The following is a 24,722-nucleotide window of genomic DNA, read 5'->3' on the forward strand; positions in this document are numbered from 1 at the left end:
CCCATTTTAGGAGGACTGCATGGTCTATATCAGTTAGGAAAAATAAGTTCTACTGCCCCTTACACCAAGTGACAGAATCATAAAAGAAATGTGGAAGTTGATAATAACAGTTACTATAGCAATAAAAACATGATAAAAGGTTCTTTGACAGTTTGAAACCTTGGAAGCCTTGCCAAATACAAACTCGAGTTTGGAGGCCCTGGCATGATCCTGCCATCTTTAGGAGGTCTTTGGGTCTTTTGACAAGTTCTGGTTCATCCCCCTAAGTCAAAGTGATCTATCAAAATGCCTTAGTTTCCAAGAGCAATCTAAATCACTTGAACTTATGTACACACTAACAAAAGAAAAAAAAAACTACAATAATATTTGTGGAGCAAGGACGCCTCGATCCAGTCAAAATGGTAGAATCTACTGCAGTATCATTTTGAGCTTGGATGTATTTTTGAAGTTATCAGCCCATATGAGCTTACTGAAATTTATGTTCGTTCATTTTAAATACAATAATCTTAGCCACCGATGATGATATTTTTCATTTTTATTTGTTTCTTTTTGCAAGGTGAAAATCCACAGGAAGAAATTTCAGATACTGATGATTCTTTCAGTATTTGTTCAACTTAAGGAGCCCATAAGGTAATATTTAATAAGACCCTAACCCTGACTATCTCTCTAGGCTCTTAACCTTATTACTGTATCAAACCCCCGTCTCACCACCATGCCAAAGCATTAAAGCTTTGAAATAACTCTTAGTAGGTTACATATTTTTTGACCAGTTTCTGTATTTCTTCTTGGAATCCTCAAGTGAAATGGAACTGAAAGAAGAAACTTCAAATGCACAACAGCATTATGTTTTCTGCATAAACATTACCGCACTATTTCTACGTCAAAAACCAGTGACTTATTCCAGGGCTTTCTTTCTTTTTTTTTTTTTTTATTATTTATTCCAGGGCTTTCTAAGTGGAAATTATTGTTTTGTAGAGTTGACTGCTAGGCACAGGGGCATCTAACATGAGGAAGATCAAATGACCCAAGTATGAACCCATTTGGCAGGCAATGGTGAGCCCTTCTTTTTCATATGTCCCTCCAGGATCCTAATCGCCTACTTGGATGGCTGGCAGATAGCTCACTGTGCTTTTAAATGCACACACACGCACACACACACACAAAATGTCAACAGTGATGCTTGGAAATGCTTATGCAGTTATTCTTTACTTTTAATATTGTCAATGTTTTCTTTAGTTGAGTTCAGTTTAGATTGGATACTAATCAGTTCTTACCAAAAATAATACACTTTCTTCAACTTTTACATCTAAAAATATGCTTAAATACCTATTCCTATTTTCCCCCACTCAAGTAATGAACTTGCTAAGCACATACAAGTACATACACACATACACCTATTTCCCCAAGGTAAAATAAAATGTTGTTTTTTCAATTAAGGAGTAACTAAAATAATTCCTAGCATTTCAGTGCCTTATCTTTAAAAAAAAAATAGCTCTTCACTGCACTATGTTCAAAAGTTTTGGTCACTGTACAGCAGGGAGTCCATCTGATCAAAATTTGGAGGATATCAGGATTGGAAGGAACTAGACAGTTATCCTATTAAACCACACTAAATAGTTGAATCTGTATGAGGACATGCCTGCCAAGTAGTCACTGTGTGGTGGTATACCTCCGGTAAAAAGGAGAATAAAGGATACTCTCTAACACAGGCTATTACCAGTAAGACATTTATTAATAGTATTATTACACTTGTTCCTAAAATCTATTATTATTTCAACAGTGAAGAGGTAAATGCCAGACTAACCTCAGTCAGATGGTTATTATAGTTAGGTTGACAGTAAATTACAAGACACATCCACAGACTATAATCCTGTTATAGAGTACGTAATACATTAAAACACAATGGAGAGGCTGCACGAATTGGCAACATTTTATATCATTAAAAAAAAATCGAAGACCTAAAAATGGTGCTTGCCTATGGTTGCAGATATTAGAAAAATCTTTCATTTTAAAGGGCAATTCTGTACCATTTAAAAAAAAATCTGTCATCTGTCAAAGGCAGATATGTATTGTTTATATCAAGTGATGGTTGTGCTTAAATATAATTTAAGACAGTTAAATATAAATTCACGTTTACTTCCATATAAAAATATATATAAAAATAGAGTATTTAAAGAGGTGGATATTCATACTAAGGAACTGATTGATCAAAATAGTCTTTTTTTGGTGTGGTAATGAAATTGAGGTATTTGTACATGTTGTAATTTCAAACCTGGATTGAATAACCCTCTCAGGTTTTTTTTTTTCCCCCAAAAGAAAAACAATCCTTTAAAAACCAATTTTAACTGTGGGATAGCTCACAAGAAAACACTTGTAAAATAAAGAAATTCACCATTTTGAAATTAACATATAGAAGAGAAAGTTCTCAATACTAGAATTGGATATGTTGTATATGTATGCCACAGTTTTAATAAAAAAGTAATTTTTATGCTTACTCTAAATTTGTATTTGATAAATCAAAATATGGCTACTAGTAACATAATATTTCTGGACATATACAGATGCTGTATGAAAATAAACACCTACGCACTTGCAAATGGCTAATCCTTTGAAACTATTTACATAAAATGTAATCTTGAATTACACAGGGTTCTAACGTAAAACAAAAGCTTTCTTAAGTAATATCATCAGTAAAACATAATAAAATAATACACTTTAAAATTACATATTTAATCAACTTAGACTGCAGTTTCCCATCCAAGTTCACAGACAGGGTAGGAGGGAATGTTTATGAAAAGTACAAAGAGTGCAAAGTTAAATGCATTGGTGTTTTAACTGTAAAATATTACATTCCTATCTCTTGCATAGAATCGTTTTGAATTCCCCGTGGAGCATTCCTGTTCTTTTCCTTTCAATTGTAAAATTTAAGAAGTATAGGAAGAAATATTTTCCTAAGCATTAGATTCACAAAGCCTAAGCCATCATAAACATCACTTTTTCTCCTGGTAAAGGACACAAACACAATCCCTACTTGCAAGTGGAATGTAACTGCTTTTTTCTCCTTTTTAGTATTAATCTACCGAGAGAAAAGATAATGCAATACTCAAGAGCTTTATCCTTTTTGTCCACATAATTCAAGTGTCTATATTTCTCCTTATTATCACAATGCAATACCTAGCCCACAGTGGTTCTAATTTAAGATTATACTTCAAGTAACCTTTTTCTAGCTCTAGCTTTCCCCTTGAAAACAAATGATTTTCAAGTGCACACCTTGGACTTACAAAGCTGTAGGAAAAAAGTGTTATTATTACTTTTTTTTAACCACGTGTGCATTGGTGTGTATGTGTGTGCCAGGGTGCATGAGTGTGCGGTCAATCCAAATACACGTGATGTACAGGATTTGGTTCTTAGACTGCTGTCCAGGTGAGTGAGTGGCTTGCCTCCAATTCCAAGTTCAGTCCTCCTGCAGGGAGTCTACACAGTTCTTTTACTCGCACACATCCTGCTGAGAAGGATTTCAGAGCAAACCTGATTAATTGGACCTCTGACATGATACGGTGATTGAAAATTTGTTACAGAGTCTTGTCGTCGTTGTTGTAGTTTGCTTTGATTGCTGAAATATTTCCCCACAATATGATTTCTTGATTGTTTCATTTTAATAAAGGGATATTCTTTGGATAGCTTTGATTTCACTACCTGCAAATAAAGAGCAAAACATAGTCAAAATCAAGGACATTCAAGCCCTGCATCGAGTAGTGTAACTAACTCACAAACTTGAACAGCATCTTTATCACGCGGATATTGCCTAAAGGACATAAATATGATCTACATAGCCAAGAACCAGAGAAACTGCTCTTTCAAAAAAAACAAAAACAAAAAACACCAAAAAACTAAAGTTGGAATTAGAATTTCTGCCATTTTACTTACCTCAGGGCAGTTGAATCCAATGCAACTGAGGAATAATTTCAGATGGTTTCTCTACTCCACTGGTGTGTGTGTGTGTGTGTGTGTGTGTGTGTGTACTTAGGCCGGATGCCACCATATAGAAAAGACACTGAGGTACCTTTGCTGGGTCACTGATTCAAACATGGTACTCTAAACCTGCCATGGCACCCTTTTATAGAATGGAAATTAAAACTATTTGCAGAGAAAAGAAAAATACTTCTCTATTGCACAGCCATAAGCTGACACTTAAAATTAGTGGTTTCCTTTTTCTGGGCACTTAGTAAGTTAGTAAGGGATCTGTAGAAGCAGACCATGCCCTATTAAGGTAATAACTTTATATATGTTTGTACATATATTTTATCTTAAACTTTTTTGAATAGGCAGAATTAGAAAGCATTTATAAAGCATAAAAGGATATGTAACACAAATTTCCTCCCCAGCTCTGCCTCCCCACCTCCAGTCACTCAGTTGACTCCCCAGAAGTAACATATATTACTAGTTTGTGATTCCATTCACAGATATTTTATGAATATCAACACATACACATACATACAAATAAACAGGCCGTATTTATAGTCCATTTGTACAGTTTACAAAAAGTTGTCCTGGGGCTATTCTATAATTTTATTTAAATTCAATTAATTAACATACAGTGCATTATTAGTTTCAGAGGTAGTATAATTGTCAGTTTTAATCACTGGGTTAATGTAACTCAGATTGTTAATACCAACGGTCAGAGGGAATCAGGAAGGGATCAAAACAGACATTGTGGGGAGAGTTAGGAAGTGGGGAGGAGAGAAAATACTGGCAAAGCTGTCTGAGGTGTCTTCACAAATGAATAACAAATCATTAATTCAATTTATTAATTATTAATTTTTAATGCAATTGCAAGACATTATTTTCGGTCAATATGGACACATAAACTATGTATTATTGATGACTAATGAAGGCAACACTAGCTCACATAGATTTTGAAAATTCCTTTAAGTGCTGTATAAGATTTAGAGCCACATTTTTTTATTCCATATTAAGAGAATACAATGAAAATGGCTAAAAAAATACAGAATATTTAAACAAACACAAGCTATTTATTTTGAAGATAAGTATTTTTAGTTATTATGTGCAAGTGAGCATGAACACTTTTAGAAGATTTATTTGAGTAGAAATTCTGTAAAGATCTAAACCAAAATGTCAACAGTAGTGATCTTTGGGTAGAGGAATTATTGGTGATTTAAAACATCTTCTTTGTAACTTCTGACCTTGCCTTTTTTATTTGAACACAACAAATGTGCATTCCTTTATAATCATAAAAATGTTGAAGCTATTCCCATTTTGAAGAAAAAATGTAATAGCAATGCATTTTAAAACCAATTATACCCTGCTAACCCCAAAGAAATGAATTGTTTTCCTGTAGCTATGGGATGTTTAGTTTTTTATGATCAGGCCCTCAGATAAAGTGACTCTTAAGAAGACCAGTGAAATCAGTGGGCTGTGGTAAGGAATCCTTGCGGATGGCAAATCAGAGCTCAGTTTGCATTTAACCACTGATTAATATTCCAGGTCCCAAGGTTGTAAGTTGCTGTTATGTGCAGCTCCTTCCACCCCTGTTTGGTTATCCTACAACTTTAAATATGATAGGCTGGGAGGTGCACCAGTGTTTTCCTGAAGGTTCTGTCCATTTTAGAGGAGGTGTGTATTCAACGATAACCAGATTAGTGAAAATTTTTAAGGAAGTTTATTTAAGGAAACACTTAAGCATAAATATTACTTTCAACCCTGAAAAAACATTATTGCAGTATTCTGAAGCCAAAATAAGGTTACTTTTGTTTGTATGATTTTATCTTAAGGTCTGGTTTTTGCAATTGCCAGATGATCTGCATGCTAATTAAATGCAAAATAGATAAAAATACATCCCATTGCAAAAGGTTATATAGTTCTTTAAAAATTATTTCAATGTTTTGTGTTGCATCTAATGTTGCATTACAAATGTTGGATAATGCTAGTGTAGATGCTTATAGCAATCTTGAATGGGATTTATAAAAGAGATAATACAAAAATATATATTTCCATTGTATTTGCTGAAGCTTAGAGCTTCTATTCAAGAGTCGTGTCAGTATTTTGCCAGCTCACATGGGAAGGTTGATAATGTATTTCTTTTTTTTTTTTTTTAAAGATTTTATTTATTTATTTGAGACAGAGAGAATGAGAGAGAGAGAGCACATGAGAGGGGGGAGGGTCAGAGGGAGAAGCAGGCTCCCTGCCTAGCAGGGAGCCCGATGCGGGACTCGATCCCGGGACTCCAGGATCATGACCTGAGCCGAAGGCAGTCGCTTAGCCAACTGAGCCACCCAGGCGCCCGATAATGTATTTCTATTTTTAAACCACTCAGGTGGTCTCTGAGAAAGGAAGATGGGATGATGGGGTCTCCGCCAGCTTCTGAGGGCCAGCCTAATGCCTCTCATAATGCTGGTGCTGGCATATATGCTGCTGAAGACTGGTTCCTACACATCGATCCCAGGGCGTGGCCCAACAACACTTAATTCAGTTAGTTTCCTTTGAAAGCTATTTTTCAGGAAATAATCAGAGACGCTAGCTAAGTGTCCTAATTCCTTGGTGAGGCCAGTTTTACCCTGATACTGGCTCCTGAAAGGTGACAAACCTACAGAGAAAGAATTACTTCAATTTTGATTTGTCAAAATAGAGATGTAAAAAGTCTGCCCAAATGCTATCGTCAATGGAATCCGGGAGCCTTTAAAAAAAATCCAGCAGTATTATGTGCTGTACCACCAGCACAAATAATTTATTTCAGGAATACAAGCTTTAGCGTTATGAAACATTTTGTTATAGGAAATTACCCAAGAATTATTTATAACTATATGATTGTTTACCTTGAAAACCCAAAGGAAGCTACTGAAAAAGAATGAGATATTATAAAGTTAATATTTACAAATTATATAGCATTTCTATATTCTATCAATAATTAATAAGAAATATATTAGAGAAAGGATCCCATTACAATATGAAAACAATTTCATTCAGTTCAGCAATTATGCAGGTGAAGAAAACACAAAGTTTAATAAAAGGAAAACATTAACAAATGGAAAGACATACCATGTCAAATCCTCCCGGGTTAATTAAAATGCTATTCCAACTGTAATCACAACAGGATTTGGGGGGACATGACAAAGAAATCCTAAAATACATCTTGAAGAATCAAGGTAAGAAAGTAACCAAGACCATTTGGGAAGGGGGAAAAAAAAAACAGTGATGGTGCAGGATTTTTCAATACCAGATGTTCACTCAGCGATATTAATTGAGTCTACCATGAGCATACCATAGACCCAATTTGTTGGTTGCATAAGCCAAGTACAAGCAGAATTCAATACTGTGATAGAAAAAATAGGAATGTTCGTACTACATTAAAGTGCATTTCATAAACTGCTACTCTTCCCTAAAAATGTTTATGGAGCAATAAGGTAGTTCTAAATAAAGCCCAGTGTTATATAAATCTAGTGACCATAAATGTTGACAGCCTAAGAGTTTTAATTACTTGGAAATAAAATCAAGACTGTATGTTTAAAAGGGAGCTATGTATCAAACTGCTAATAGAATCTCCAATGGGGAAGGGAGTGAGAATTAATGGGTGCATATGATAAAAAGGCAGGAATTTTCTCTCTTTTTTTTTTTTTTGAGAGAGAGAGAGTGAGCGAGCGAGCAAGCACACATGTGTGTGAGGGTGGGGAGGGGCAGAGGGCGAGGGAGAGCGAGAATCTTAAGCAGGCTCCACACCCAGCACGGAGCCCAACAAAGGGCTCGATCTCACAACCCTGAGATCATGACCTGAGTAGAAACCAAGAGCCAGACGCTTCCCTGAATGAGCCACACAGGCACCCCAGGAATTTTTTTTTTTTAAGATTTTATTTTTAAGTAATCTCTATACCCAGTGTGGGGCTTGAACCCACGACTCTGAGATCAAGAGTTGCCCGCTCCACTGACCGAGCCATGCAGGCACCCCTAAAGGCAGGATTTTTTTTGCTTTTATTGTATATACTTATTTTTACATTTTTACAGCTAGCAAGAGTTCATGTAATCCTTTTACAATAGAAAAGCAGCAGAAGAGAAAAAAAAATGATGCCGTATCTTATAAAATTAAAATGAGTTATTGATGACTTAATGATTTATTTTTTTCTACATAATATCCAACTTTCAGTCTTCAGAGTTCTCTGCCAGGAAACACATGGAGTAATTCAGACATGGTCCCTACCCTCAAGGGGGCTATATAAAGACACATGTCTAAGATACTTGAAGTAAGAACAAGAATGAAATGACTTCAAAGACATTGTCTGAGACTAACTCCCCAAGGTCAGGCACCATGTTGTTTCCGTGTAATGAATAGTTCCTTCGTACATTACTTAGTGTTAATTTATGGTGGGCATGATCATCTGCTCACAGAGCTATTATTTCTTTGAACTTATTTGTTAAATTCAGTATCCGGCATTGCTGCCAAGCTGCTATCTCCAAGTTTCAAAACATTACTTTATTTTACCTACTCTTACGGGCTCTAAAGTTAAGGAAAAGGACTTAGTTACAATTTTTAGGCTTGGAAATGTTATGCAAATGAAAGATGTTTGATACCTGTAGAATAAAGAGCTAATTGCTTCTTTCCTTTGATCTCTTGTGTGGAAATGTGCCCATTTGGGTCCTTTCCAAAAACCAGAGGACCATTTGGGATTATTAAAATCCAACTAAAGTGTCAAGTGGAATGTGGCTTTGAAAGAGATGTTAGCAAGACAAATGTTAGGTTACCTCCGGGGCATAGTAGTAATAATAATAGTGAACAACAAAAGTGAGCTATTGGAAAACATCAGTGAAAGAGTTAGGCCTTGAACTGAAGACAAGACTCTAGATGTTTCTGCATGGTGATCATCTCAAATAGAGACAAATTCTCACTGTTTGATGCTGTCAAATGCTTCCTTAAATTTGGGTGCATATGACTCAAACACTGAGAAAGAGACATGTCTATCCAGAAGGATAAGAAACTATTCCATACAATTAAATGATACATACATAATGTGATTTGGCAAATGTTTACATTACTCCACACACAAATGTTCAATGACAAATCTTTTGACACTGTAAAATAATCCAAAGTAACTCTTTGTCTTTAGCTTTGTGTGTGTGTGTTGCTGTTTATTTTCTTTTTATGCGTTTACCTGTCAAATTATACTTAAAATTAGGAAACAAGAGTGAAGGACAATTGGTCTTCATGAAGTGTCATAACCTGGTTAGATCAACATCGTTCTCTAATCACAAGTGTAAGTGTAATAAAAATTCTTTTTCTCATGGCAGTGTTCACATTTAGATTAAGTTACATGTAGGAATAGACTTCCAAGTAAAGATTACAGTGTTTCAGAACAATAACATAGTTTTAATATATTAACTATAGAAACTTAGAAAGGAGTAATTTTGGTGCTGGAATCAAGTGTCGTCATGATAACAAAAAATATGTAGATGATCACATTTTTCTGTGAGTCAGTGCAACAAGAATTAAAATTCTGTGCTTAGGCATGAAGAAGTAACTTTTACCTTTTCATAGGTTTCTTATATGCTAAGAGACCTCCCAGTTTATGATTGTAGATCTTTCCACATCTCCATGTAATTAAAGACTTGGGCACACAGGTATTACAGAAGGCATACAAATGGCTACAGTTCGACTTGACTGTCTTTGTCCTCTGGCTATTGTAGGACTAGCCAAAGGGAGGAAAAACTGTTATAAATTACACAATAAAACTCACATTGCAACGTTTACTTTTAAATGCATATAACTTTAACACTCAAAATTGATTTCACATAAATCTTAATCAGAATGAGTATATTACCATGTCAATTAACTGCTGCATCTAAAATAACTTTGAACTTTCAAAAAGTCAGTACAAAAAGGGAAAGCTTGGTGAATTGGAAAAGTGTCAGGCGTATTAGAACCAAATACCTTTCCTAAAACTGATCTTAACCTGAATAACACCCAAGGAACTTCTGATGTGGTTCCAGATCCACAGAACAAAATAGGAAACAATTTTCAGTGGTGCAAGTGTTCCAAAATCTTTCTAGACTGGATTAAGGGGGATGTTCTGATTATAAACGTGTTTCACAGACATGGATGGGATAGGAAGAGGAATGAGGGTAATGGCTTTCTTTCCAAGGTTGGAAAACCTGACATTGACCAAAATGTGCTAGTGTGGTCTTTTAAGATAGATCTATATGATTGAAGTACTTTTTATTTGGTATAGTCATTCTGCAGACATGACATTCAATCCAAGATCCAGTCACCAAATTTATAACCAGCTGAAAAAGTAGCCCAAGAATTCACAGAAATGGAATAAAAATAAAGCAACAAACAATAGTTAGAAGCCAGTCCTTATAATTCATAGTTCCATTTCAGGAAATTTTGCAATTTTTACAGATAATAATGATTTTTTTCATCTATCCCCCACCCCAATATTTAATCATGGCCACATGAAATAAGCTATGTTTTGATTGAAGGCAGTCCAGCTTCTGAATGGGTCAAAGATGCTGAGGATTAGAAAGCAAGACTAAAGTTTTCTTTAGGAACGAGGAATTGTTTTTTGCTTTTGGTGTTTCCAGATTTGCAACGTCTTCGTCTCTTCCCCTACCTCCAAATCTCCAAGCCTTCTTATTCTGACAGCTGAGCTTTTTTTAACTCCTGCCCCTTAGACAGACCTCGGTTTCCAGCTCTGGGAACAAATTCTGCTCTGAAGTGGGGAGATTGATTATAAGGAGCTATAGACCAGTAGTTTACCATTTCCAGTGAAACTGTGGTTCTATCTTGTACTCCTCTGCAGTTCTCCAGAGACTCAGTCACCTTTTTAAACTCCGTTTTCAAAGTGGCTGGATATTCATGTCACTGAATTCTTGATATTATTTGAATGACCTTCATTAGTCCAGTGGCTTACAAGCTAAGTTCCCACCCTGATCTATTTCCATGAACATTTTGGGTCTTGGAATCTATTTTGACCTTCATTCACAGGTATTTGGTTCCATCTATTTCTCTGGAACTTAGTTTTATTTAAGCATCTGACACTAAAATGTCACTTAGAAACAATTTGTGTGGACTGACATTCCATCTGCTGGCTTCACTGTAGGAATTCGATCAGCGCTACTGGGGCCTTTGAAAGGAGCGCCTCCATTGGGCCACTCAATTGGACATCTCTTCCTGAGGCATACTGACGTCCTAGGTGCTGGAACTGCAGAGGCTGGCGTGTGCAGCTGCCTCTTGGGGTCCTCATACTAGTTAGCATGGAGTGACTGACACTCTGTTCATCTTTCATTCAATTATCCTTCTTAAGAGAGAGACCCTGATATGGTTGGTGTTACCACTATTCAACAAAAGATGCTCCCTTTGGAACAGGATCTTGTACAAACCATCTCAGAAAAGGCTGGGCTTCCTTGGGGCTCATGAATTCATTCTCAGCAGGCACTGATTTGTAATCTAATCATCTGGCAGAAAAAGTTAGAATTCTTGCAGACAGTGGACTGAGCATTAATTATTTTTTGCACAGAAAAAACTGTCTAGGATCACTTTCCCCCCAAAGTGGCTTAAGAGTGGTAGGCAGTGAAAGTTCCTGTGACTCCTCTTTAGTGATAAGGCCATTGAGACATTTTAAATGACAACATTGGATTGGAACCATAGAAACATCCTGGTGGGAACATGAATTCGAGTAATTGAAAGTGAAGCTTCCAAGATGAAAATATTGCAGAAGTCTAGGGCAAGTAAATGCTAGAGAAGAAGAAACCTGCAGGCAACCTCATTCATTTACCTGCACCCTACCAACTATTTACAGTGTCCTTGACCTGATCCTCCTCCACATGATCAAGGACCTTCCTCTTATGCCCTCCTGTTTTCCTTATGTATCCCTTAGTATTGATTATTCCCTTTCTGCCGATAAACGCGAAAAGTAGTTCCTCCTATAAACTGCTCCTAGACCACTTTCTTTTCTAAATCCAGTATCTTTCTGTTATTCTTATTTTCACTTGTTGAAAGGCTTTACCAACCTCCTTTTCTCATTTCTTATACCTCTTCAATCTATTGTAGTTTAATTCATGCCCCCAATATTTTTACTGAAATTTATATGATCACCACACTCTACTAGAGTTTTCCTCTACCATTTTACTCTCTAAATTCAAATGCTCCTATTTCTGCAAACTTTGCTTAAATATTGATGTCTCCAAGAGTTCCTTCCTCAGCTCCTCTTACTCTACTCACTTTCTCTGGATGATCTACTTTCATTGTTGCAACTGTTGCCTGTTTTCTGATGACTTTGAACCTTTTATCTCCAGCCGCACCCTGCCCCCCCGAGCTTCAGACTTGTATAGCCAACTGCCTGTGAGATATATCTCCACCTGGATGTCCTACAGGCATCTCAAACACAACATGTTCAAAACGGAATCATCTTTTCCCTGAGCTGGTATCTTCTCAGCCATTCTCTGACTCAATTGCTGGTTCAGCTCTAATCCATCACCCAAGTTAGGAGTCGTCTTTGATTCTTTCGACACCCCCATGCTTCAGATAAGATCTACAGATTTTACTTTTAAAATAGGGCTTGTATTTGTCTCCTTCTCCCTTATACTTGCAGTCTCTGTCCTGGTTTGGGCAAGCTTTTATCATCTCTCACCTGACTTCTGAAAATGTCTCCTGACTTCTCTGCCAGACTCAGTCCTTTTCCCATCTTCCCCCCTCAATGTTATCAGACTTACCTATCGGAAACAAAGATGTGACCATCTCACTTCTCTATAAAATCTTTCGTTGGCTCTCCACGACCTATAGGATGAAGTCTAAGCTCTTACCATGATCTGGCCCTAGCCCACTTCCCCAGGCCCTGATTTTAATTGATGTTCTACAATATACAGAATTGCATGCTGGGGATATGTTGAGTTTGAGGTACTCAAGGGAACCCTAAAAAATGTGCTCCTAGCTCCTTTTACAGTAGTTAGTACAGCGCTCATATAGACACTCAAATATTTGTTGAATTAAATTGCCATTACTAATTTATTAAAAATAGCCATGCTGATAAATTCTGGGATCTGCTATCTAAGCTATCTATATTTGGATCAGTTCCTTTTTCTCTGAAAGTCGTTACCTCAGTGTTTTAGATAGGTGAATTTAAAGGCTTTTTTCTTCATTGTGTTTATGACAAACTTTTAAAGTTTGAAGGAGAAAGGGAAAAACTTCAAGCCCATCCCATAGAAGAAAAACTTTCCTACGTCAGCTAAGCTTTTGTTTACATAATTAAAATTAAATAATAAAGAGTATAAGATGAAGATCTAACAATAATGGGAAATCATCTCTGACAAGGAATTGAAAATCCTTTCTTCTTTCCGTGGTGCCAGAATCAAAGGAAACTTGGTGTTATTAGAGCTGGGTAGTAATGCCAGAGGGATTTTTTTTTTTTCCTTTGGACAGAGTCAAAAGTTGTACACCTGCCAGAAAACAGAGATCTCATGTAAGGTTTATACAGCTGATTAGACTAATTAATAATCACGAAACAGCTGTGGATTTGCCCCTCCTGCAGCCAGGTCTGGGCCGATAATATTTTTGTATCCTTCCCAGGTTTTGGCTTGCTCATAGTAGATGTTTGCCACATAACTAAAGACACTATCCAAAACCACTCTTGGGCAAAAGCTACCTGGATCCTGTTTGTTGTCCTGCATAAACATTGGGAAAACAAAATTCCATTTCTGCCCATGAAGAGAAACACCTGCTTTTCTAATCAGCAGGAACATTGTAGTCAAAACTGATGTACACCAGTTGGGAAATTGTTTATAGATTCATGGTGACAACATATTCTCTCTCTCGGTGACTTGACAGATGAAAGAGGTGCCCCCAAGACCTCTCATCTTACCTATGGCGACAAGAGCCCATTGAAGCAGGTTTGTTATGTCTATGATAGAATTCCCACCACAAATCAAAGAGGACACATCAAGATCTTACTGTAATGATTATAACAATCCTTCTCAGGTATGTGTGAATCTATTGTGGGAATGGTTTGATTGAACACCAGAAGATACAAGGCTCCCAACCTCAAATTCTTATGGTTCTCGCACAGCTGATTTCAATTCTTGCTATTACTGTATGACAGATCGCTTTGCCAGCTCATAAGATGAGCATTGAGGCAAAAAATGGTTATTATTAACAAATTTCTGCCCTTTAATATGTTTTGCATGAGACCAATAATCTACTTTTCCCTGGCTTGCTACATTAATCATCAAATCATCTTTTGCAAGGGCCTTTAGATTTTCTTGATTTTTTATAGTAAGCTCACAGTGATTTAAGATGTTGGGTGATAGTTTGGAAAGATTATAAAACATCAGGGTCAGCACTAGAAACTTCCTGAGGTACAAATAGTACATATTGTTCAAGACTTAAGTAACAATATGCCTAAGTGATGAACGGGTTAGAATCTTTGTGATGAAGAGAGCCAGTTGAGAAAGATGATCTTATCATTCTGTGGTGTAACTGGAAAGGCAAATGCTCCCAGAAGTATTTTAGCTCAAACAAGAAAACTTCAACATGGATAACACTGCTCCAGAACCAACTGAGATAATTTGGACGATACCTAGGTAGCTTGCCAAGTCAACACACGTTAGAAATAGGGCTTAAAAAGCAATTTATACACGATCATTGCACATAATTAAAAAGTCAAATAAGTGACATCTTAAATCATTGTTATGCAAATTAAAGATAATTTTTTTTAGTAATATTTAGAAGTCAATATTCTAGTTCTGGTGGTTCAAAGAGTCTTTGTTGTTCTCAAATTCCATGACCATTAGTGTCACTGGTTAATGCTGCGGCAGGAGATACATGTAATGCAATTGTGTGGGAAGGGTATCTTCTGTTTTTAATTGGAGCCATGCTGGAAATCCTTTGGTAGACTTCTCCTTTTTAGGCTTCCAGAGGGACTAAAGATGAAAAAGAAAAACAGATCCCCTCCCCAAAAATACTAATTGAAGACACATTATATAAAAATAAGTAAATAAACAAACCTTTTCTAAAAGAGGCAAAAACCCGATCTGTATGTTGTCTTTCAAAGTCCCCATTTTATGTGGGTTTTGGCAACCTCCGACCAGTTTTCTCAGCCAACTCTGATACTGGGCTGGCTCAGCGGCAAGATTATTCCTTCCTCTTCCAGACTACCTGCTCTTGTTCCTAAATCTTGACTTTTTGCAAATTGGATAGGAACTTAAAGGGTGTTCTATTTTTTTGTGGAAGAAAGAAATAGACACACAGTCTCCTACAGTGTAGAAGCTCTCTGCAACAGCACGGCCAAGCTTCAAGTTAGATCAAAACTGAAAATGCCCTGCTCTCCCCGGTGGGTGCAGGCTCTCACTTCCCTGAGATGCAGATGCATTTGTCATACACAATTACATATAAAAAATATAACATAGAGTATTTAGAAGAACCAATACAGTGTCAATAACTTTTGGGTAGCCATAAAAACCTGGGGACCAAAATGGATTCTGACTGTCATTTTAGGGCTGAAAAACAGGCTCCAAGAATCCTTTAGTTGTCATTTCCCTAGTCAACCCAATGACTGCCTTCTGGTTTACAAGGGGGAGGGGTGCATTTGAGAAAGAAGGAGTGAACCCCTATCTGACAGAATGATCAAATGAGACATTTTCCATTGCAGTTTCAGCAGAATTTTCTGAGATCTAGAGCAAACAACAGGAGCCAAGTAACCTCATATATCAAAGCAATGTCTGAACAACGTATGCAAAACTTGAAAAAGTGTGGACAAAATCCAGCTTGCAAACCTTTGTCTCGTTAAAAGAGTAGGAGAATGCAGATGAAGGGAGAGAGAGAACTTCAATCTGAGAAGTTGTCCAAAGGCTTGGTGGTCTTCCTCCCTCATAGAGAGTGGCTTCTTCACCCTTGCTTCAAGCCAAGTGGAGGGGCCTTCAAGAGACCAACTTTGAGAGGTGGACATGTGTCCTTTGGGGTTTGTGGAGCATTAGAATTGGTATGAGACACTGTGGCTATAGATCAGCTTTAAGGTGGCTGGGGGAAGGATAAAATTATTTTCTGCTATCACCTTATCAGCTTAGCCTATTATATTACTGACTACAGATAAAATCATTTTAACCACGGGGCGTTGGGGGCTACTCAAAACACAGGTCCACCTGTTTAATGCATTGGATAAACCATGGAGGGAGGTCATTCATGAGTTTAGCACATTAAATTGTCTTGATTTTCAAGCTCCACCAAAGACTTGCTACCTTCTTTGGCCACAATTTCCGAAGGGAGGGTTCAGAGTCTATTAGATAAGGCAAGTGTTCTCCAGGTTTCCATCCTTTTGGCCAGTGATCCTAGTTTTTAAGTGTCTACATAAAAACTAATTCTTCTTTAACTTCTTATTTTTTAGAGCCTCCAGTTGTGATTGCTGCATGTTTTGGCTGAGTGACGTTGAATACCTCATTTAATCTCCTCCTGACATAGTTTTTTAAAACAAAATAACACTGACAATGAAATTAAAGATATAATGAGAAATTTAAAAAATCAAAAGCTACAATAAATAAAAAGCCAGCATAAATACCTCATGAAAATGGCATCCACATGTGCCCTGCAAAAACTCCTTGTATCGCCCCATTGTTATAGTAAATGTGTCAACCACTTCATAGCCATAGGTTTTTGCAGCATCCAGAATAATCACATTTTCTTTCCATAAGTTCTGAACTTCACTCTGTATTGCAACAGAGAAGAATGGAAATATTTTTTTATTTAAATTCAATTAGAATGAGACTTTTTATTAAGAGGATTGTTTTATGATTTAATAACTCAGATAGAAATCATGTGAATATCATCGTTTTTACAGATTGGTCCCACTGCAAGAAAAATAATTTCACATGCATTTCTTAAACAAAGATGTGTTATCAGTTTTTTACTCAAAATATAAATACAAACATTTACGTATGTATAAAATGGTAACACATAAATATCTAGAATGACACACAGTTTGGAACTCTTCCTTCTATGAAAAGTAATTAGGTTTATTTCCCACAAAGGTTCATTGAAATATTTAAAATTCTCACTTTAAAAGTCAAAATTTGAACACCACAAAGGCTATCTCCATCTATTTAGATTCTTAATCATTTAGTCATTTGAATATTAATTAGTATCTGTTCTGTGCTTAGCTCTGTGCTAAGGGACAATACAAGGATAAATAAATCATGTCCCCCGCTCCTAAGACATTGCATTCCAATAGGAGGAACAGATTTGTAAACATTTACTAAGACCTTTATTGGATATAAATATCCTAGACTCTGGGCTAGTAGGGAAGAGGGAATAGCTGAGTGGGGCAGGGGGACAGCTAGACAGTGAGGCTTCAGGAAGGGGTTCCAGAGCAGAGTGAGGTTTGCCTGTTGGATGGCGGTGGGGCAACAGAGAAGGGGAATGTGCTTCAGGGAACAGCAGAAGTGACTGAAAGCTCCAGCTGCTGCTTCTCAGGATCATATTCTTCCCTCCCTCCCCAATCATGTCCAAAGCAATGATGGTGCTTGGCAGAAAGTCTAATTCAGGCCCACTGTTGAGAGGAGGGACCCCTCCGCTAACTATTCCAGCTCTGGGATTTCTCATCAGCTTGACTAGTACTTTCTCAGACTTTCCCAGACTGACCTGTAGTCTCTGAGGTCTGAGACTCTTCCTACCTCATCCATCCTTCTTCCACTCCTTTCACATCAGACAATTATAGCCAACCACAGTGCCCAATAGTGCCCAATATATAGTAGACACTCCAAAAATATTTGGTGCAAGATTGAGTGATATGCATTAGGTGCTGGGGCCTGAAACTCTTCCTGCCTCCTCAGCACCCTTCCCTTTATTCTTTCCAGACATTCTCCCTAATAAATTCCCTTCCTCTGCTAATTCTGTCTACTGTCGGTTTCTTGGAGAACCCAAACTGACAGAGGAAGGGACCTGCTCTTGCCTTTTCTAAAGGATAAAAATGCTTCTCATTTTTCAGTTGAAAAAGTAAATCATGGGGATGCTTGGGTGGCTCAGTCGGTTAAGCGTCTGCCTTCGGCTCAGGTCATGATCCCAGGGTCCTGGGATCGAGTCCCACATCAGGCTCCTTTCTCAATGGGGAGCCTGATTCTCCCTCTCCCTCTAGTCTCCCTGCTTGTGCTCTCTCTCTCTGTGTCAAATAAATGAATAAAATCTTTAAAGAAAAAAAAAAGAAAAAGAAAATCACTTGCTTTTGTTGATCCAACTGCAAGGTAAAAGAAGCAGTACAAATATGTCTAATTTTCTGTCTTCTCCACTGTGTTAGCATATCTATCTTTAGGTGACATCTAAAGAAGAGTGTTCCCCCCAAAATAAAAGTAGTGAATAGAAAAATTCCTAAAGAAGAAATCTAGAGGAAAGGAACGTATGTGAATTTGGTTTATGTCATCATGTGAACAATGATGTTCAATATTGTTTGTAGACTCCTTGTCCAGTTACAAGTATTTTCTCAACTTTAATATGTCTAGCTATGAAAGGTATATGGAACTTTACAGTAAGCAGTTTCTAAAGAGAGTTTTCTAGAGAAAGGTGGGTTCTCTGGAAAGCAGATTCCTGAGATGGGAATTTGCCTGCAGGAGGCTGACGGGAGAATGTTTTGGGGATCAACACCGGTAAGGAAGTGATGTAGTTCTAAGAGAGGCTTTTGTGGATCCCCCAGGGGTTCTAGAGCTGGCCTGGTCCCTCCAAGATGGCTCAAATTAGGGAAAGGGGGCTGAATCTTGGTACTCCTACACTGGCAAGTCGGGCCTGGGCAGCAAAAGGCAATTCCTGGCAAGAGTCAGGTGGGAGTCCTTACTGGGCCATACTCCCAGTGGCCCAGGTGAATGAATGTCTCAGTCTTGAAGAGGGGCTCTGGGAGGAGCCAAATCATATGAAGTATCACTCACTCATTTTTGCGTGAGATATTTTTTGAGATTCTACTACGTGCTGAGAATTGTGTTTTGCAGTGGGGGTACCAGAGTGAGCAATGTAGCCCTCCCTCCTGTCCTTGCTCTCACAGAAATTAGTCTAGCAGGGGAGACAGACAGCCAAGGATTGTATCTGTTGAGAGACATAAACAAAGACACACGGCCCTATTATAGGAGCTCCTGGCAGGAGTAGCCAATGGAGTTTAGTGTGTCAATTAAGTCTGCCCAGTGGTAAACTAACACTGGAAGGGTAATTAGAAGTTGTTCAGGTGAAGAGGTGGTGGGAGAGTGGGCTCCACGAAGAGGGAATAGTGGTTTCAAAGATCTGGATGTGACTGAGAGCCTGGCGTGCTTGAGAAACTGAAACTTGCCCAGTAGGACTGAGCTCAGTAGTGGTGCATGCATGCATGTGTGCATCTGTGCATGGGTAGCAGGTCTACAGAGAACAGTAGAGGCAAGCTCTTGAATGGCCGCGCAAGAGTGTGACTGAGTCCAGCCTTAGTTTCTGCCTCCACTTGCTATTATGCCTTTCTCTTTCGTTCTGTTCTTTCCCCTCCACTTCTCCCCTCCTTTTGTCTTCTTTCCATATGAGACGACTGATGAGGATCATTAAAGCTATGGTGGGAGGCATACTATTCAACACAGGATCTGGTGCATAAAAGTGCTGTAGAAATGTTTGCTATCTGCTGACATGAATTGATTTTGAGTTTGGAACCTAAATATAAGTAGGGGTCATAAGTACTCCAGTTCCTGCAAGGGGTAAAGTGGGGGCTCAAAGCAGAGTCCTCCAGAAGGAACTGTAACCTTGACTGTAGACTTCAAATAACAGTCAAGGAGAGTCAACTCAAAACCATTATCAAAAGAACTCTCGTCTAATCCCCAATAGCCTCCAACACTTCAGCTACCCCAGATGCTAAATACCTCAACTCATCTTAAGTGACTTTCCCCTCCCCACACTCCCTCTAAGAGGCTGAATTTGGAGACTTGACTTGGGCCACATTCTACCAGTTCTCCTGATTTTGCATCAGAGATCTGGCACCGAGGCGGGCAAAGTTTTGAGAAGGCAGAGGGGATCGTGTCATCTGTTCCAGGGAAAGCTAGGAGGGCTCAACATAACACACACACACACACACACACACACACACACACACACACACACACACAGAGAGAGAAATCTCACTCAATTTATACAGTAAATGGACAGCTTCCAGTCTCTCCGGGGCTCCCTGGAGCAAGCACACACAGTCCCAGTCGCCCATGAACTCTCCTTACTCGAACGAGAGCAGCTGGTTCTCTTACCCACAGATGCTGCCTTTCTTTTCTTTTCTGAGACTTCTATTCAGTGCTGAGACCATTTTACTCTTTTCTGTAAGAACTGGTCGGAGGCCTCTAACTCCTCCCATTTCTGAATATCCAAGCAAAGGAAAAACTAATGATGCTACTTCAAAGACTTTTTTTTTTTTAAAGCAATCAGCCAGAAATCATCTTCAAAAAAGCCACTCTTTCCCAAAGTGCTCATTGATACCGACAAGTTCATTAGTGGTTTCAGCATAAGCCTTTAAAGGTGTATGAAATGTTAGTGGGGTAAGGGGATACTTAAAGATTAATCTTTCTCATCTACCCCTCAGTTCTTTACTTTTTCATAGCATGGTGTCTCCTTTCTTTTCTTATAGCTCAAAGCATTATTCACAACGTGTTAATGGGATATGGTCGCCTTATTTCCAGGAATAAGTAAGTATAACTGATTTGAAATCCTAATCCTTAAGTACGTTATCTCCTTTGATTTTTATGAAGGTGGCTGAATCTTATATAGTGCCTTGTAGGTCCTTTTTCAGACATCAGCAAAGATCCTTATAGGAACCATAAAGTTCACGTAGCCTGGAGGGAATGGGCCTACCTGTGTCAAGAAATGCAATCCATCCACTGGGAGATGAAATCCAATTCCCAAAGTTTTGATGATCACAAGGATATTGAGTAAATTTTCCCTGAGAAATAATCAGAATTCTGAGGTCATAAACTTTGATTACATTTCTTGGTGTTTGTGCTTACATAAACAAATACAATGGAATTCTTTTAGGATGTGATAATTGGCATATAAGACCAAATTCTCATTTTATAGATTTGGTATATTTTAGGGTTTTGGTTTTTCTTTTTTTTTTTGTAGACAGAGTTTTATGTGTCAGTGGGCGTGTTTTTACCTGTAGTAAATATAAATGTGGATACTGAAGAGCTCTCTTGTGATTGGATACAAAAAGTATTTTGAAACATTTTAAACTGGACTTCAAGTATGTAGTTCTAAATTACAAGCTGCTTTTTCCATAAAATCTTGATAAAATTGAGTCACCTCAAAGGTGACTTTTCTTTTTCACTTCGAATACTAATGACAATTCTTGTTGCAGAAACTTACCTCTTCAAAACCTTGTGAATAATTTGTAGGTGATTGGAATTGAGCCACTGAACACCACCGACGACCAATACCGTCCGGCCCGTGTTCTCCAGGGGACGGGATCTGAAATCCAGAAAGGAAAACAACACATGTTGCCTTGAAACAGATGCTCAACATTTTCTCAGCAGTGCCTCACATTTCACTGAACCATAGCTAGCATCCTGATCACTGGACCTCCTTGTCGTTTCCAACTCGTTTTCAGCCATATTACTTGGGATTTAAGCTTTTCAGCACATTTGATGTACAGGGAGCAATTATGGCCCCTGGTAAAATGTCAGTCCATTGAGGCATTACGCCATCCATAATAGTTCCACTGTACCTTTGCAAGAGATGTTCGAGTGCTTTCTCAAACGTTGGTCTCAAGGAAGGGCTTATCCAGAACTGAGGATAATAGGAATAACTGATCAAAGTCTTCCCACCATTGATGTTGTGATAGAATTTCGTGCTGTGCACCTTCTGCCATTCCTGCAGGGTTTCATTTAGTCTTTCGATCAGATAGTACATTATTCCTCGGTTGGTTGAGTCTCCGATGAAAAGAATCTATGAGGTAAAGAAAAATATTTGCTTTCAAATCTGATGTTTACGTGGTGTGAGAGACAATACAAAGTAAGTCATTTGTTGAATACTCCTAAAGGCACAAGGCTAATTCCTTGAAGGAAAGCCCTTTCAGCCGTTAGAAATGACATTCATCATATCCTTCCCCAAACCTGTTCATTTTCCTCTCTTCCATAATCCTCACAATGCTATCAGCCTCTGACCTGCTCACTCATGTTTAAATCTTGCTTTCTGCTCTCTTGTTTCTCCACCTCCCTTAGGCACTTTGCTTTCCCATCTAACGAGCTTAACAGATTTTATGGATTCAAATAGGCATGAGGTATTTTAGTGCTGTAAGAATACTTAGAGATTTTTCCAACCTCTTCATTTCATAGATAAGAAAACTGGGAATCCACTGAGGTTAGACAGCTCAGTAGAAGTCACGCCACTGTTTGAGAAAAGAGCCACAGAACTGGAGCCTGAGTCTCTGAAGAGCCATCTGTGTCCCAGGGAGCAAACCCCAGCCCCATTGGCCCTGGAAGACTCCTACTTACCCGCTCCTCCATACCCCGCCCCCCCGTGAAGCAGCTCTGCTTCAGGCTCCTATCACCCCAAAGCTGTGGGAATGGCTGCCCTCAAAGTCAGGCTATCTGCACAGCACTACTGGGAGAAATTTCCCAATGCCTACTTCGGATCCTCTCACTTTCATGCTCAAAAACCTTACTGGCTGTCCATTTTCTACAGAATCAAGCCCACGTGACTTAGGTTCAGCCAACATTTGCAGAAATTTTATTGCATATCAGACTCTGCTAGGTGGAGATTTCACACGGGGCACCCCTTTTTAATCATAATGGTGAGGTTTGAGTCATTATTTCCATTTCACAGACGAAGAATTTGAAGCTCAAGGAGATTGAGGTCATAAATCTAGTAAATGGAGAATGCAGGACTAGAACCTAGGCCCTTTGACTCCAAGTGCAGGGTCAATGGTCCCGTCTTCTCAATGCTTCCGCTCGTGTTAGCAGGTCAGATTCCTACTTTTGCGCTGAACATGATTTGCACTCTCCCACAACATCTGTTTCCCCTTGTGCTAATCCGCCTGCCTAGCAAGCTCTTCCCTCTACAACCCCACCTGTGTAAACGCTACACAACCTCCAGACCCCAAAGAAACAACCGTCTGTCCCAGTGGGTCTTGTCCAATGCCCCAGCTTGTCCAATGACCTTCTCTGTCCTCTGTGATTTCATTACATTTTTAATTTCCATTACAGATTTTATCAAAGACTACATGACATTATGGCTATTTGTGTCTGTGTCTTTTTTCTCCTATCACATCAAGAAATATTTGAGGTCAGAGTCAGGGTTAATTTCTAAATTTTAATTTTCCCCATACTACCATGCATACACTTTAAAAATATTTATTGAATTGAAAGTCAAAGGGACTTTTGTTAGAGACAATCCTTTTTAACGTCTTTGGACAGGTTTATTTCATTCTTCAGCTTTCTCTCTCTGTGTTGCGATTTCTCTTTCTGTTAGTCATGCACATATTTTTCTCTGATTTTAACAGCAGTCATTGCTGTCATTTCTCAGGACTACAGCATTTGTCCATACACAGCAAAGTGAGTGAGAATCTGCAAATTTCATTCTTCCATGGTAAATGTATTCAATAAGCTGTGTGAAGAAATTCCCAAAGCATCTCCGATTTGCCCTCAGATCGAACACCCAAAGCATTGTCAAGCTAAACTGAAAAATTTAAGATGTCAAGGCCCCAGTCACTGATCCTCTCAGTCAAGTTCCGTTTGTGGCAATAAAATTCTAGTATGATAAAATAATTTGTGAAATCACTTGAAATTCTTCTTACTGGATGTAGCCTGTATAACGATCTGTTTTTCTGGTCTAGATTTCTGATTTTTAAAAGGGAAATTTAAATCATCTGGAAAGCTCTTAATTTCAGATACTAGTAATTACCCAGCTCCATCTGTACTAGTTTGCTGGGGCTGCCATGACAAAGTACCACACACTGGGTGGCTTATGCAACAGAAATTCATTTTCTCACGATTCTGGAGGCCAGAAGTCCACGATCAAGGTATTTGCATGGTTGATCTCTTCTGAGGGCCTTTCTCCTTGTCTTGTAGATGGTCATCTTCCCTCTGTGTCTTCACATGGTCTTTCCTCTGTGTGCGTCTGTGTCCTAATCTCCTGTTCTTGTGAGGACACCAGTCACACTGGATTAGAGCCCGCCCATAAGACCTGATTTCACCTTCATTACCTCTTTAAAGGCTCTACCTGCAAACACAGTCACATTCTGAGGTGTTGGGAGTTAGGACCTCAATGTATGAATTTGGCTGGGTGGGAACACATTTCAGCTCTTAACACCGGTAAAAGACCTTTAAGATCAGCTCTTAAACTAAAGTGTCACTACAGGTTTTCCGACGGGTTCTTTTCATTACGGTGTGGAGATGCAATCCCTCCTAGGGTATCTCCCGGCAGCCAGTAAGATCACTGGGGGTCTGTATTGTGGTCTGCAGGGAGCGATCCAGGGGTTTAGGAAAATCAAAGTAGCTGCATGTTACTGAGAGAAGAAATTTTGAGCTTTTGTTCTTTTCTGTGGGGTGATACAAAGATGCAGCCCACAGAAAATGTCAGAGGCAAAAAGAATTACATGTCAGAATTCTTAGGTACAGTAATTTATTAACCTAGACAATCTTAGATAAAATATGACTGCTCCAAAGCTTCCTTCTCTTACGTGTAAAATGGGGGAATATAACAGCACCACCTTAGAGAACGTCAGTGAGATGTTCATACCTGTCTTGTTCCTGGTGCA

General features: G+C 38.5%; 1 protein-coding gene across 6 annotated transcripts in view; it reads right to left on the reverse strand.

The window, feature by feature from the left end:
* Window positions 1-770: 770 nt before the first annotated feature.
* The window catches only part of CPED1 (cadherin like and PC-esterase domain containing 1), a 254,947-nt gene continuing 230,995 nt past the window's right edge, over window positions 771-24,722 (reverse strand). For 5 of the 6 annotated variants that reach the window (XM_081800192.1, XM_081800193.1, XM_081800190.1 and 2 more), the window contains 5 exons: window positions 21,690-21,910; window positions 21,332-21,433; window positions 20,822-20,909; window positions 16,551-16,697; window positions 771-3,696 (listed from right to left, as the gene is read on the reverse strand). In XM_081800192.1, the coding sequence (XP_081656318.1) occupies window positions 3,475-3,696; window positions 16,551-16,697; window positions 20,822-20,909; window positions 21,332-21,433; window positions 21,690-21,910 (780 nt within the window). In that variant the 3' untranslated portion in view covers window positions 771-3,474. Of the gene's footprint in view, window positions 3,697-16,550; window positions 16,698-20,821; window positions 20,910-21,331; window positions 21,434-21,689; window positions 21,911-24,722 lie in introns of those variants that run through there. The other variant, XR_014139160.1, reaches the window with a different exon arrangement.

This window comes from Leptonychotes weddellii, chromosome 12 (assembly GCF_054177405.1).
Source record: "Leptonychotes weddellii isolate Sample4059 chromosome 12, ASM5417740v2, whole genome shotgun sequence".
Classification (NCBI taxonomy): Eukaryota; Metazoa; Chordata; class Mammalia; order Carnivora; family Phocidae; genus Leptonychotes; species Leptonychotes weddellii.